Raw genomic sequence first — 15,875 nt, 5'->3', positions numbered from 1 at the left:
AATACTGAATTTGCAAATTTAGGAGCCGTGAGTTTGTAAGAGAATATCACCTGAAGGATTGGTCCAAAGTGAAAGAAATACGTGGATGAAAATTTTACTTTGATGCTTATTTTTAAAATAAAAATAAAAAATAAAAAACCTTGGCAAAGTGTCTTGTAGCTCAATTGATATGTAGTACCCTCAAAATGAGACATTTAGGGTTTGTTTAGAATTCGTTTATTTTACTGAAAATGAAAACTTTTTACTAAAAATACTATAAATAAAAATAAAAATTAGTTGAAATAGTACCGTAAGATTCATAAATAGTATTAAAAAGTCCAGTAAAACACATAAATAGTAGTAAAAATAAGTTAAATAGTAAAATAAATTGATAAAAAAAAAAAAAAAAGAGGCAAAACTTACTTTATCTTGCCATTGGACATATGATTCGGCCGAATAGGTGCTCATATGGGCAGCCCATAAGAAAAAAAAGGCTAACTAAAGCCTTCAGTGTAAGAGGTCATTTAAACATATTATTCTAAGCAGTAAGATGTTTTCAGAAAAGAGTGGCCTCCCTCAATCTCATAGACAACCGCTTATAGAAGAAAATCCTAGCCTACTCTCCCTCTCTCCTTGTTCTAGGGTTTCATCAAATAATAGCCTTCGAATTTGGTTTATAGACAATTTTAGGCATTCATGTATTGTTGTCTATGGATTTAAAAGCAAAAGAGAGTGTGGAATTGAATTCATTGGTGAGGCTTATAAAATGTTAGCAGGGCTTTGTACTATTTTGCTACATTCACTCACTGGGTTTTTCACTAAATAGTAAGATAAGATTCAAAACCCAATTTAATTTGATGCAATATCATGTAAATCTCTTTATTTAACTAATCCATAACTTGTGGGTTCTAGTTAGTTCAACTGGTAAAATTTTTTATTAATATCTTGTTCTGATAATAAAGAGCTATCATCAGACATAAACGCTATAAGTTGAAACTTTCTAAAAAGAAAAAACTAATCCATAACTATAATTTCATCTAACTGGAATTCGTTACTTAAATCCATTATGCCACTCAATAAAAACTGACTAGAAGTGAAATAACTCTAATTAATATAAATCGATAAAATTGGCATAACTTGTATTGTGTCATACTGATCTACCGCAAACATGTGCCACGCTAGCTTATTGTACTGTAGAACCCTTGCTTCACATGGCGTGCACTAATTCCTTGAAACTGCTTTGCCTTATGACTAGCTCAACTCAAACAAACCCCTTTAAGACCACAAACGCAGCTATCTTATTATAGTAAACACCAACTTCTTTAAATCCCAACACAACTCTTTCAATTTCATTATTGAAGCTAAATCAAAATCATTAACCCACGTAAATCCAGCACAAAAAATCTCTCTCTCACACACACACACATACAATCCAATGGCTCCATCCAGAATGACAGTTCTTTTGGGCCTAGGGGCACTCATGGTTTGCTTATTGTTGATGAAAGTTACCGAGGCTAATGACTCTGAGCCTAACTATGCCCCTATTCATGCAGTAAGACATGATGGTAAACATTGTGATGGTGGCCAGGCTAATAATGGTGACCAATGCAGAGAAGATGATAATAAGAACGTGGATGTGGATGATGATGTTGATGATACTTACAAGGTTGTGAACAAGATGTCAGTCTCTTTCACAACCTCAGCTGGCCAATCAATGGACCCATTAGATCCAAGCTTTGATGATTTAGAAAATCATGTCACTGTATTGGGTCACTGATTCTGGTCATAGATCCTCATCAAATTTCTGGAGGAGCCCTACATGTTGCTGTTCATGCTTCTTCTAATGGGTTCTTTTTCGTATTTGTTTCCTATTAATTCTATGTTTTAAATTATGCAACCCCGCCTTTTCTTTCATTCTTTGAGCTTTTATAAGCCGTGGTCGATTGTGAATTGGGTTTATTACTTTATTATACAGATATTATGTTTACTCGGTCCTTGTCTATATTAAATTTAAGGCAAAATGTCAAAAGGCTTATATCTTGATGATTATACTTATTTGGTGTTTCTAGCAAGGATGTTCAAGTTCAAATCCTCTCTCCTCAACTTTTAAATTATCAAATAGTAATAATATTAAGGCAAAATGATTCTTTTTTAGTATTTTATTTATTTATTTATTTATTTATTTTATATCTTAAGGCAAAAGGCAAAATGATTCTAAAGAACGAAGTGTAGGGATAATCGATCGGAGAAAAAGATTCAAAGAAAAGTGATGGTTGGGGAATAGACTCATTATTTATGTAAAACCCAAATGTGATGCACATTGTTCGGCCCAAACAGTAATCTCAAACGGGCTGGATAAAACCACATTTGTAATACTAATATGCATTAGATCCAGTCCCGACAGCACGTGTATTAGTTTATCTAAATATGGCTATTAGTTAATTCAATTTCATGAAGTCTTTTTTTGTTATTAAACAAATGATTTGATATTGAATTTCACCTAAAGGGTGGAAGAGTTTTGTTTTGTTATTTTTTTTTAAGGAAAAACGATGGAAGATTTTAAAAGAATGGAAATGATTAACTTTGATTGTGTAATCCATAAACTCATAGGGCATACAATAGACCCCAAAAAATCTAAATTCCAAAGTGGCTTTGAGGTGTTTGGGTTTGCAATTAATAAGTAAAAATAATATAATTGCTACTATAACCATTCAGGTACATGGGAAATTTCGTACAAGTAGTCTCATCTTCTTCTACTTTTGGTTCATCATTCGCCATAGACTTGAGGTTTATCAAACACAGTATAAGGATTTACAATAGGAAAATCAATAATAGAGACCATCTTCTCCAACATAGGATACTGGTTGAAGCATAGCAATTTTAGTTGGAAAGACTGTTACATCCTTCTTCTCTGATGATTCTGTCAAGAATTTTGTCTGCCCAATATTCATCACTTGCATCTGTCTGCAATATTCGTTTGCCTGGTCCCCTGTAGTCTCTAGAATTTCACTTCTTGATTCCAGATTTTTGGAATATCAAAATGCTGTCATAGGGACGGTCCAGACCACTTTAAATGCAGGAACAATTTTTGTTACCCTTTTTCCTAACTTCAATATGTCTCTTAAGGACCCTCATCTTTGTGATGCTCTTAAAGTACAAGTCCAAATTACAGGAGCTTCTCAAGTGCAGGATACATTTGCTGCCACCCTTCACTACCAGCTAGCTTATAGACTTCAGAATCATGCTTTTAACATAGCGGTTCCAGACATAGCTCAATCCAATGATGCGTTGCTGATTCAAGTTGATCCGGGAATGACACCCATGTGCACTTTTGTCCCTAGACAACTCAGCAAAGATCAGGTGACTTCTCTTTTTCCAGAATCATGGATTACAAAAAATGAGATGCTCCATCAAGCAACCAAACCGATTCAATCAAAAGATCCTCTCTTTATCAAAAAAGCAAATGGTGAAGTAGAGACAAAATTATTGACAGAATCATCAGAGAAGAAGGATGTAATAGTCTTTCCAACTCAAATTGCTATGCTTCAACTAGTATCCTATGTTGGAGAAGATGGTCTTCAAATCAAAGCATTCCAAGAGGATGGAAAGCCTTGTTATGAAGAGAAATCACCCTTTGGTCACATATGGTGGGACATTTGTTATTGTGTTGACTGCCAGGAGGAAGAAGTTTTTGAAGAGGATTATCCTAGGGGAAAGAAAAGATCTTCCCAGCAAAAGCTCAAAGAAAGATATGAAGTTGGAGATCCAGAAGTTGACCTTCTGGGAGAACCCTCTGGGAAGTTTAATTATTATGTTCTTTATCCCAAAACCAAAAGGCAAACCTCTCCATCTCCCCCTTCATGTAAAGAAAATCATGACCAAAACCAGAAATCTCCATTAATCCCATACTACCAGAAAGTTATTCCCCAAAACTCAAAATACCAACCCCTTCCTACTGGACAAACTCAAAAACAAGAACCTTCCCCCTGTTACATGTTTAACCAAGCCTTGCCTTCCTATTCTCAGAACTTTCCTCCATTAGAAAGCTTTGACCACCCCCAAACCAATACCAAACATGTCTGGAAAATAAAAAATCCTGTTGGAACTAATTTAGATGGAACCAAGAAACAGGTCTCTTCAGCAGAAGCAACTTTAAACTAGCAAGTGGAAAATGTTGTAGCACAAAACAAAGCCCTTTCAAAAATCTTGGATAACCAGCAAAAGAGGGCTGAAGCAGTTACTCATACTTTTTCATCTTCCAATTCTCTTATTGAAGATTTGAAGAAGAAAATCAAGGCAGTTGAACAGGAATTGGCAATCATTGCTTCTATAGTCAAGGACTTGTTTGTCTCCTTTCCTCTTATTGGACAAAAAGAAAAAGAGAAAAAGCAGTTGCTGCTACAACTCCAATCTATGGAAGGTCCACAGAAAGAAGCTACTCAGACTCTACCAATGCATGTTCATACACCCTACCAGCCTTGACAATTATTATATAAAGATCTAGCCATGCCTCTGACCTCACCATTCTTACCAGCTTCTCCTTTTCAAAACCTACAACCATTAGTCATGACACATCCTAATCATAATCCTTTTAGACCAAGTGGAATTTTCCCTAGTATTACAAATCCAGTTCCACCCCAACTAGAACCACAAGCTAGCCTTCAAAATGACATTTCTCCCATGAAAAAAGATAAAAAACAAGTATACCAATCCCTAGATCCAACTGTTGGTGCTTCTTCTTCAAGACCCCCAGATATGAACATGTTGGCTGTGGACCCTAATCCCCCAAATCCAATTTCATCATTCCTAAAAACCCTCACCCTTAATGACTTAAGAGAACCTCTAGTGCTTCCAATAATTGAGGATACTAACCTAGATTTGTCTGACCTTGGCCTGGAAGAGGTGCTTATGGCGAATGATGAACCAAAAGTAGAAGAAGATGATGTTCTTTGTCCTAAAAAGCCTCCATCCCTTCCACCAATTTTTCCTCCACCACCCTTTATCCCAGAATACCAAACAAGGTTGGGTTACTCGCCAACTACAGATTCAAAACATTTGTTCACCCTAGATAATGCTCATCCTTCCAGATGGCATGATGAGATCTTTAGCATGTATTCCTAGTGTATTGCTGAACTTCAAGCCCCGAATGCCACTGTTGCCCAGATTATTGCTAAATTTGTGGCAAGGATTACAGGAAGACTAAGAGAATGGTGGATCAATCTAGGAGAATACAGACAAAGACAGGCAACCCAATGCAACACGTTGGAAGATTTTTTCACAATTGTCCATAATGAATTTCTTGGCTCAGTGACTCATTACATAGAAGTAACCCGAGAAGAATTCCTCTTGATGAAATGTTGCTCATTTGAAAGGAAAGATTTGGAGAAACATTTTGACAGAATGTCAAGGAGATACTACTCTTTTAATGGTATGGATGATGTTAACGCCAAGCATACTTTTCTCAACTCCCTTCCTGAACCATTAGGAGATGAAACTCTCCATATGATGAATCTCCAAAAAATAACTCTGCAACAAGCTTCCTTGGGAGAAATTTATTAGCATGTGCTCATTGCTCTGGAAAAGCTCTGTAATCAGAGGAAATTTCTTTCCGAAATTGACAAGGTCCATAGCAAACTAAAAGACAATTGTAGGAGAAAAGACTTGCAGATAAAGTGCTATGAGGAAAATTGTGCCTGTCCACAGAAAAAAAAGAGATCATTTCAAAAAATATTTTGGAAAGAAGAGACATTATGCAGGAAAAATGAAAAAAACTTTCAGGAAGAAAAAATGGAAGTTTCTTAGAAGGAAGCAATTTAAAGGAAAAACTTCGAAAGTCTGCTTTGTATGCAGAAGACCAAGTCATCTTGCAAAAAATTGCCCGAAAAAGGAAAAAGCAGCAAAGCTTCTTCAACAAGCCCAGATCCATGCAGATGATATTCCTTTCTCGGATGTGGAATCACTCTTTTCCCTGGATGATGATTACTCCCCTCAAGCTTTGGTAGTCATGGCTTATTCTACTTCGAAAGAAGATTCAGATCCAGACAGTGAATATGATTCAGACCTAGAAATCCAAACCATTTACACATCCCAACCAATTATAACTCCCCTGACCAATCCAACCCCAATAGCCCAAGTACACCTTCTCCTTGATACCTACTCTAGACCCATTCCGGTGATAGCCTTATTTGATATAGGAGCAGTAGCAACAATCCTTCATCCAAAAATTTTACCTGAGGAATTTTGGCTACCCCATCACCAAATGTTTAAGGCAGCAAATGGAGAAACATTCCTTATAACCCTAAAAAGTAAGCCTATCCTCATCAAAATCTTTCCAACCCTAACCATTAAACACCAAGTTCTTGGATCCCCTCTTACAGGCAGAGACCTTCTCATAGGATTTGACCTCCTTCATCAAATACCAAGTCTTAAATGGTCTTCAAAAGGACTCATGCACAAACAACACCTTCTCACTTGGACCCAGGTACCCCATTTATTTACTGTTGACCCCTTTAATCCTTTGAAATTTCAGATTATCAAAGACTGTTGTGCATACAGCCATTCTGAATTCCTCCTTAAAAATCCAAATCCTTTGTGGAAAAACCCAAAATTTTTCATATACCTCCCATTCAAGAAAAATGAAGATGTCAACCCCACAAAAGCCAGTCACAAAGGAATGAACCCAGAACATTTAGCCCTAGCCACTCAAGAACTATCTACTCTCCTTTCCGAAGGCCTCATTGAACCTACAACTTCTCCCTGGGCATGTGAAGTCTTCTATGTCAATAAGCATGCTGAGCAAGTTCGAGGCAAACTCAGAGTGGTAATCAATTAGCAGGATCTTAATCACTTTCTTGCAGATGACAAATTTCCTTTGCCTAACAAGAGTGCTCTTTTCCAGCATCTTTCAAATGCAAAAGTATTTTCAAAGTTTGACCCTAAAGCAGGATTTTGGCAATTAGGAATTCACCTAGAAGAAAGATGCAAGACGGCTTTTTGCATCCCAAACCACTACTACCAATGGACGGTCATGCCTTTTGGTCTAAAAAATGCTCCATCCCAATTCCAAAAAGCAATGGTAATGTTGTTCCAACCACTTTTGGCCAATGCATTAATCTATGTAGATGATATCCTTTTGATCTCAAAAGATGAAGAATCCCATACCAAGTTGCTTACTGAATTTTATAATTTAGTAAAATCTTAAGGAATAATGCTTTCAGAAAAGAAAATGGTCATAGGACAGTCTTCTATAGACTTTTTGGGAGTAAATATCTCAGATGGAAAGTATACTTTGCAGCCTCACATAGCTACTTCTTTGAGTGAATTTCCAAGCAAGCTCACAAGCGCCAAGCAGATACAATAGTTCCTTGGAATTGTAAATTACATGTCAGACTTCATTCCAAAAGTCTCCAGATACAGGAATTGTTTGGCCCAATTGTTGAAGAAATCTCCTCCAAAATGGAACTCTGCTCACACTGAAGAGGTCCAACAATTGAAAAGGTTATCAAAAAAGCTTCCTCCTTTACAAATTCCAGAACCAGGCAAACGGATATTGCAGACAGATGAAGTGATGAATATTGGGCAGCAGCCCTTTTTGAAGAGATTAATGGAAAAAGGAGTATTTATGGCTATAAAAGTGGTGCATTCAAGCCTTCAAAACTTCACTACCACTCTACTTTCAAAGAAATTCTTGCAGTCAAACATGGAATTGAAAATTTTCAGTTCCATCTCCTTGGACATAATTTTTTGGTAGAAATGGACATGTCTTCCTTTCCTAAGATGCTCCAGTTCAAAAGGAAAATGCTCCCATATCCCCAGTAGACATGGCAAAACGGGTGGGTCGGGTCGGGTCAATCAGGTCACAGGTCAAACGGGTCAAGGGTTAAAAACGGGTCATTTTAAGCGGGTTGAAATCGGGTTCGGGTCAATCGGGTTGCGGGTCGGGTCGGGTTGGGTCGGGTTGACCCGTATTTTTCACATGAAATTTTTTATTTTTTATTTTTTTTATAAAGAAAACAATATGTATTTGCCATTTGGCTAGTTATGCAACATATTACTTGATATAAAATGCATTATTTTGAATTCACTACTTATATCAAGAATAAACTCAGTTAAACTTATTAATATTTATTCAATAATTTTAAAATTATACAAATCCTAACATTGCTATCTAAAACAAAACAACACAAAGATAAGTAAAACAAATATACAAGTTTTATTTTTACACAATATCAACATTCCCAAAAAAAAAAAAATTACAAATGACTTATTGGATAACTCATTTGATAAAGAATAAAAACATATAAGAAAGTTACAATTTTAAAAATTAATTTTATAATCTATTATCAATTGTGGTTGACACTCTATTTCAATTTGAGATATACATTAAAGTTTGATTGCTTACTTATTTATACCTAGTCTCTTTCATGAAGATCATATCATTGTTAAGCAGCACACACTCTAAGAAATATCATAATTTATTTTGAAAAGCCGTTTATTTTGAACATAAATGGTTAAAAAATAGATCAAAACATTCATAATTTATACTAATTTGATACTTTAACTTTACTATTTTCACACTTGTGAATGTGTCTCACACATATCTACAATTTTAAATCTGTTTTTAACTTTACTGTAACCAGATTATCTTAGCATGTACTTTGCTATTTGATATATAAAAATCTTTACTCATTACAGAATGCTCAACCATTTATTTTTCAATTAATTTGCATGCAGTTATGTAAATGTATCAATTGTTTCCTTAAAACTCACAATAAACAATTAAACTAATATTGTCTTAATTTCACTATTTTTTTTACCCAAAAAAAAAAAAGTTTTAAAAAAATGGTTCGGGTTCGGGTCGGGTCGGGTTGAACCGCACAAAACACGGGTCAGGTCACGGGTCAACCCGTTTTTGCTTCGGGTCAAAAAAATCGGGTTCGGGTTGGGTATTTTTCGGGTCGGGTCAGGTCAGAAAATTCTGACCCGTTTTGCCATGTCTAATCCCCAGTTACTCAGATGGTCAAATTGGTTTTCACAATGGTCTTTTCAAGTCAAGCATATTAAAGGTAAAGATAACCTTATCACTGATTACCTTTCTAAGAAACCTCCAATCCTTAATACCACTATTATTCCTCCACCCTTGTGTGTATGTCCTATTACAAATCCATCCTCGTCCTCAGGCTCTTCCTCTGCAAATCTTGATGATACTCTTAGCCTAATAGAAAACCTTCCCTCAGAAATAAAAGACCAAATCAAGACCTTGACCCTTGAAGCCAGATCCAAAAGAATTATTAAAATCCTCCATGATTACCTTAAAAAGCACCAGTGTCACTTCCTTGCTATTTTCCCTGACATAGACCAACCATGGAAAACCCCTTTTGCATTTTGGATAACCAATTGGACGGTTGCACATTATCTCTATATGTGGTATTTACTCAATGAGTATTACCTGTGTCTTCATTTTGAACCAGAATTTTACAAGTATATTTTCCCTCATGGAAATAAATATTTTCATAAATTCTGGTTTGAAATTCTGAAAAATGATGCTCATGATGGTGAATAGATAAAGTATCCTAAAACGGAACACCCCAAATTTGGCCACAAAGTCACTTCAGCCTGTTTAGTTGCCAAGCTTAATTCCAAGAATAATATTCAAGCACAAGGAATTTTCCATCCTGCTGAGATGTCTTGGGTTACTAATTCAGATGGTTCTCTCCACACACATTTGGATGTTTCTTGGGTATCCTGTTATCATGCTCTCACAATGGCAGAATCCCTTAATAAGGGTATTTTTCTTGAAATAATACCAACTGGTCCAAATGTTTGTAGGCAACAATGGCCACATGAAGATCATTGGGAAATGCCAAATCCCCTTATTGGATATGATGACCCGCACTATCATAATCATGATCCTGATGATGACATTGATGAAGAATGGTTCCAAGGAAGAGATGGATGGGACTAGACATCTTTAACAAAAAAAAAAAGAGTTAAAAGTCCTAGAAGCGTCTTCAAACGTACCACTCCTATTCCCAACAGTGCCATATCTCCTCCCTGTCAAAAAGATGCCTGAATAAGCTCATCAATGCAGATATGTCCCCCACCTCGCCTGACACTTGTTCTCCAGCCCCAGCATCCAGGATCTAAATTATTGATCTTATCCTGACACCCATTGCAAAGTTATCTAGAAGAAGATGTATATCCAGCCACGCCACTATGCTTTGGACACTTGTAAATCCATAAAGCCGGCCCCTACTTTCCCTGATATGTATATTGTACATTATCCTCAAGCTCTGAGGTCTATAAATAGAGTTCGTGTAATTCTAAAAAGGCAAGAGAGAGTGAAGTAAGAAAAAGAAAGCCCTTGTTGTAAAATGTCTCTTAGTGTTGCTTATGTCTAATGTAAAAAAGTTGTTGAATCTAATAATATCCCTTAGCTTTTTGTATCTTGTGTTGTGTTCTATTCCACATATCCATATTGTCTTTTATATGTTCCTAGTAATATACGTAATTAACCAGTTTCCATAATCTTCTTACACCCTCTATTTCTGTTATCTGTTATCCTTACCCCTACTCCTGATTAGTTGCTCCCCTGATTAGTTGCTCCCCCTCTCTACATTAGTTGCTATACACTGCTTTTATCGTTAAATATTTGATTGTTTTCCTTATTTTTATATTGTTTTAAATTTTTATGTCTCACTTTTCTTAAAAAGCAAACTGAAACTCTCTCTCCCAGTCTATACTCTCGCTTCAATTCTCCCTCATCTCATTAGCGACTGATATTTGCTCTCTCTCTTCCCCCTCACTCTCTTCCTCCTCTTTTATCATTGTACGGTACCCCACTCGAAATCTGTCTCGTCATGTTTGCCGCTTACATTAAAACTGGCGACACCATGATCCTCCTCCATTTCAACTCCATCCAAGTCCTCTTCAACACTAACTAATGAGATTTAGTAGTGCAAAGATGCGGTGATCTTCACTCTCTCTCAATGCGATGTGATGCAATGAGATTTAATTGGAGTAGAAAACTATCGGCCCATGTGTGTATCTCTCTCATGCATGCTCCTAAAGCAAGAGCATAAAAGGGTGAAGTTTAGGACTGCCATGTCAGAGGCGCATGATGGGACCCACCCAGTTAATATTGCTCTAAAGTTTGTTCATAAATTGGCAATAACAGGATAGTAGTGTACGAACCCATTTTGTGGAGATGTCAAGCCCGAATCTCTTCATATATTATATATTTCTAATTTTCTAAGAAAAAAGTAAGGATGGAACCAAGATTCGAACATGGGACCAAAGCTTACAACAAAAAGAAGTTTATGAAAATCAAAACTAATGTCTGTTCTATATTAAGAAAGCATAACATACAAAATAAGCATTTTTTTTAATACATTTCAATTCACTCATCTATCAAAATGGAACTTGATGTTCTTTAAAATCTCGAAAATTATCTATGATTGATTCTGTATCAAATCTTGCTACAAACACTATCGGTTATTAATAAAATAATAGTTATTTTCATGGGAAAAGTTTGGCTTTAAACATGTTTCAAACTTTGGACTCTAACTACTAATAGGAAGATGAAATGTGTCCCATTATGTGCAATGCACATGACTTTTGGTTGTTTGGGTTAAGTGATTCAAGTACATTGCATATGACAAGGACAAATATCATCTTCCTATTGGTGATTGGAGCCGAAAGCTCTAAACATGTTTAAAGTCAAACTTTGTCCTATTTTCATTGACATGTAAAGCAAATAATTTTAAGGGCAAAATGTAGCTACAAAATTAGTTGTAATTTAAAGTTACAACCTTACTCAATATTATTAACATTACCACATATTTTGAAAATTGAAACATTAGATTGCATATTCTTTACACTCTTAATACACATGTCAAATTTTGTACTAATCAGATATTATTTGCTATATGATCTATAAGATTATATTTTATGCATAATTTAAAACTACAAAAACTTACAATTTAAACAATTTATTAATGAAAAAGCTATTAATATTTAATTCTTTAGAAATTTTGCAAGTATAGAGTATATAAGATGAAAATGTAATCCAATGGTGGATTTGTCAAAATTGGTCCACTTTGGTCCTATTTGGTCCACATTGGTCCTATTCTGTCCACTTCAGTCCCATTTGGTCCACATAATGGTCCAATTCGGTTCATTCTATCCAGTTTGGTCCACTTTAGTCCTATTCCAGTCAATTGATCTACATTGGTCTTATTCAGTCCATTCTATTCACTTCAATCCTATTCAATCGACATTGGTCCTTATCTTCAAAGTGATTTTTTTATAGGAATCTTCAAAGTATTAATGCTTGTGATGGCTAAAAATTTTTAAAACTTAAATGAAAACTAAGCAAATAACAACAACATTTAATTTTTACATGTTAGATTTACGAAAGTTTCCCTCTTGGAAATCAATCAAGAAAAATAATATATAAGAATCAAGATGTGTATAACAATACTTAAACATCAACTTAACAACTGTTGAGGACAAATTTTTCACACCACATGGCTTCATTCCATTTGCAACCGATGCCACATCAATATTATCATGGATTTTGGGAAAACCTTTCTTAAAGCCCAAAAGAGCCGATATTTACACAAAAGGCATAAAAAAAGCCCATAGTTCAAGCTCATTGCACATTATCTCATTTTTGACTCATGATCCAAGCTCATGAGTCTCATTAGGGGAATTTTGGGAGTCGTGGTTTGGAGGGTCAAGAAGTATGTTCAATAAAGCTCAAGTGGTTCAAAGTTGATAAAGGAAAGCATGTTGCTTGGCATGTCTTCCTTAATTCCCTGAACTCTAACAGGTTAGTGTGCAATAGGTAACATTTGGTAAGCCTCTCATACCACATAACACTTAAAATGATAAAACTCCTCATGCTCTTTACATAAAAATTAATGTTCATCATATAATATAAGTTTAAAAATGTAATTATAGTATTTCATGTAGATTATATTATTATCATCTAAATCAATTCCGAGCACATGGCTAAATATATATTAATATCACATATCTAGCATTAAAATGCTCTCCCTACTCTCCAAGATTTGATTAAGATACAAAAAGACCATAATTACATCTCTAAAACTTCATCAAATATCAACCAACTAGTTTATTACTTACCAAAATTATATATGGACTAAGCATATAATTTTCTAAAAGAGAAAACTTAGTTGAAAATACCAACAGCTCCAGCAGAAGTAGAAATAGCTTCTGCAGAAACAGCTTATGCAGAAGCTGCACCAACTCCAACACATTCTGCAGTGGCTCCAACTATGATACCAGAAATAGAAGTAAGGATCCCATAAGGGTTATCTTACCATTTTTAGCCAAACCATGAATTTAATGCCAAATATTTTCCTTCCAAGCAAAAGATATTATTCAAATGGCATCATTTGATAGCTAAAAGCTGTAGCAGCAGCTCTAACACCATTAAAGTCTCTAACTTTCTTCTTTTGTTTAAAAAACAAAATCCCACTAATGAGACCACTTACTTTGTCAAAGATTTTTCCTTATTTGCTAAATTTCCCTTTAACTAGTTCTAATCTAGTTACATGCTTGGCTCTATATAAAGAGGACCAAGTTACACACCAGGGGTACACACCATCCATCCCTCTCTCACCCCCTTATTCTAAAACTTCATTTGGCTGCCACATATACATTCTCATACTTCTCCATCTCTCTTACAAAATTCTTCTTCATAGATAACAACACAACACATATATTACAGCACCATTACCCATTACTCATCTTTCCCACACTCCATTATTCTGAAATATCATCATTTTACTACTCATAAACACACCTCCATCTCTTTCTCTATTTCCCTTGCAATACCTCACTTCTTAGAAAGCAACATAACCAATGTCATAACACAAAAGACCACTGCAGCAGCATCTTTAATCTCATGTATTCACTATATTCAACCTTCATATTATCTATCTCACACTTCCATATATTTTACAAACACATTTCTCACAAAATACCCATACATACTTCTCATATATCTTTAAACTCCATGTCTCACAAAGTATAATTATACTAGATCCATGTCCAACAAAGTATCTACATATAATTCCTTTACATATTACAAACACCATATCTCACAAAATATATATATATTTCTTACCATCTCCACACACCTTAAAATATATCAAACACTCTTCTAAGAACTTATTACTAAAAGCCCTTTCTCATGGAAGACATATATTCATAATGTTAAAAGCCCTTCCTATGAAAGGCAAAAACTTACAATGCTAAGAGTCATTCTCATGGAAGGCAACATCATTCATATTTGACTAAAAAACTAAAAGAGCATTACATGGGGAAAGTCATTTAAGTGCATGATGAAAGAGGATAAACTTAACCAACCTATGCACATGGCTGGACATGCTCTCTCTCCCTCCAGTTGGACCCATTTTTCCCCTTCAATCATGAAGTCACCATGGAAGGACTCATAATATCGTACTGTACCGTTGGACTCGTTTGATCGCACAGCTGAAACGTCATAAGTCCAGTGTTGTTCTACGGCTGGAGCTACAAACTGTGAAGATAAGTCAATCTTTCTTAATTTTCAAGATTACATTATTAAGTACATGTTAACTCATCATTATATTACTGCTGGATGCAAGTTATTTTAATATCATCTCACTATCTAATGAACATGATCTCACTAATACTTCATTAATAAACATACATATTCATAAATCGATCTACCACTATCGCACATATATTATTTGGACATGAGCCACTATTGGACACATATTTTTTGGAAATAAACTACCATTGGACATATATTATTTGGACATGGACCATTGCCGGACATACCTTATTATGATGAACAAAACCATGAACCGCAACTGGACATGGACTATTGGACTCATCCCATTGTTGGACATTTGATAGACATGGACTATTGGACTCATCCCATTGTTGGACATTTGATACCTAATTAATTATTTTCTAATATTAGACATCACTTAATATATATAATAATAATGCATCAACTCACCATCTAATCAAAGCTATCATGATAAGCATATTATTTCTTTATTTCAACAATTATCATGATTCTAAGACTTTAGGCTTTATCTATTTTGTAGGCTTAAAAATACACCGGAAGCCATTGATCTATGCGGTCCAATGTCTAGTTCCAGGTTGAACTCCCCAAAACAAATCTGAGCCTAACAAAGTCACACCTTCGATAAAAGACACATGGCTACGCACAAAAAACCGCCCCTGACAACAACTATACAAATTTAAAATATAAGAAAACAATAATTATGTTGATATCATTTTTTTTTAAGTTAATTTTCTAGAAATTTTGTAAGTATGGAGAACATAAGATGAGAATGTAATCCAATGGTGGATTTGTCAAAATTGGTCCACTTTGGTCCTAATTGGTCCACATTGGTCCTATTTGGTCCACATTGGTCCTATTTTTGTCCACTTCAGTCTCATTCAGTCCTCATAATGGTCCAATTCGGTCCATTCTATCCACTTTGGTCCACTTTAGTCCTATTCCGGCCAATCAATCCGCATTGGTCTTGTTTAGTCCATTCTGTCCACTTCGGTCCTATTCAATCGACATTGGTCCTAATCTTCAAAGTGATTTTTTTATAGGAATCTTCAAAAGTATTAATGCTTGTGGCGGCTAAATCTTTTTAAAACTTAAACAAAAATCAAGCAAATAACAACAACATTTAATTTTTACATGTTACATTTGCAAAAGTTTCCCTCTTGGAAATCAATCAAGAAAAATAATATATAAAAATCAAGACAATACTAAAACATCAACTTAAGAACTATACAAATTTAAAATATAGGAAGACAATAATTACGTTGATATCATTTTTTGAGTCAAAAGATAG

The 15,875-nt window shown here is 35.0% G+C and overlaps 1 protein-coding gene across 1 annotated transcript; it reads left to right on the top strand.

Annotated features, from left to right (window-relative positions):
• Positions 1 to 1,314: 1,314 nt before the first annotated feature.
• On the top strand, positions 1,315 to 1,969 carry LOC115954561. Its single transcript, XM_031072439.1, has one exon. The coding sequence runs from the start codon at positions 1,415 to 1,417 to the stop codon at positions 1,754 to 1,756; it is 342 nt and encodes a 113-aa protein (XP_030928299.1). The 5' UTR covers positions 1,315 to 1,414; the 3' UTR covers positions 1,757 to 1,969.
• Positions 1,970 to 15,875: the final 13,906 nt, after the last annotated feature.

Source organism: Quercus lobata, chromosome 8 (assembly GCF_001633185.2).
Source record: "Quercus lobata isolate SW786 chromosome 8, ValleyOak3.0 Primary Assembly, whole genome shotgun sequence".
Lineage (NCBI taxonomy): Eukaryota > Viridiplantae > Streptophyta > Magnoliopsida > Fagales > Fagaceae > Quercus > Quercus lobata.
This window is presented reverse-complemented; position numbering and strand designations above follow the sequence as displayed.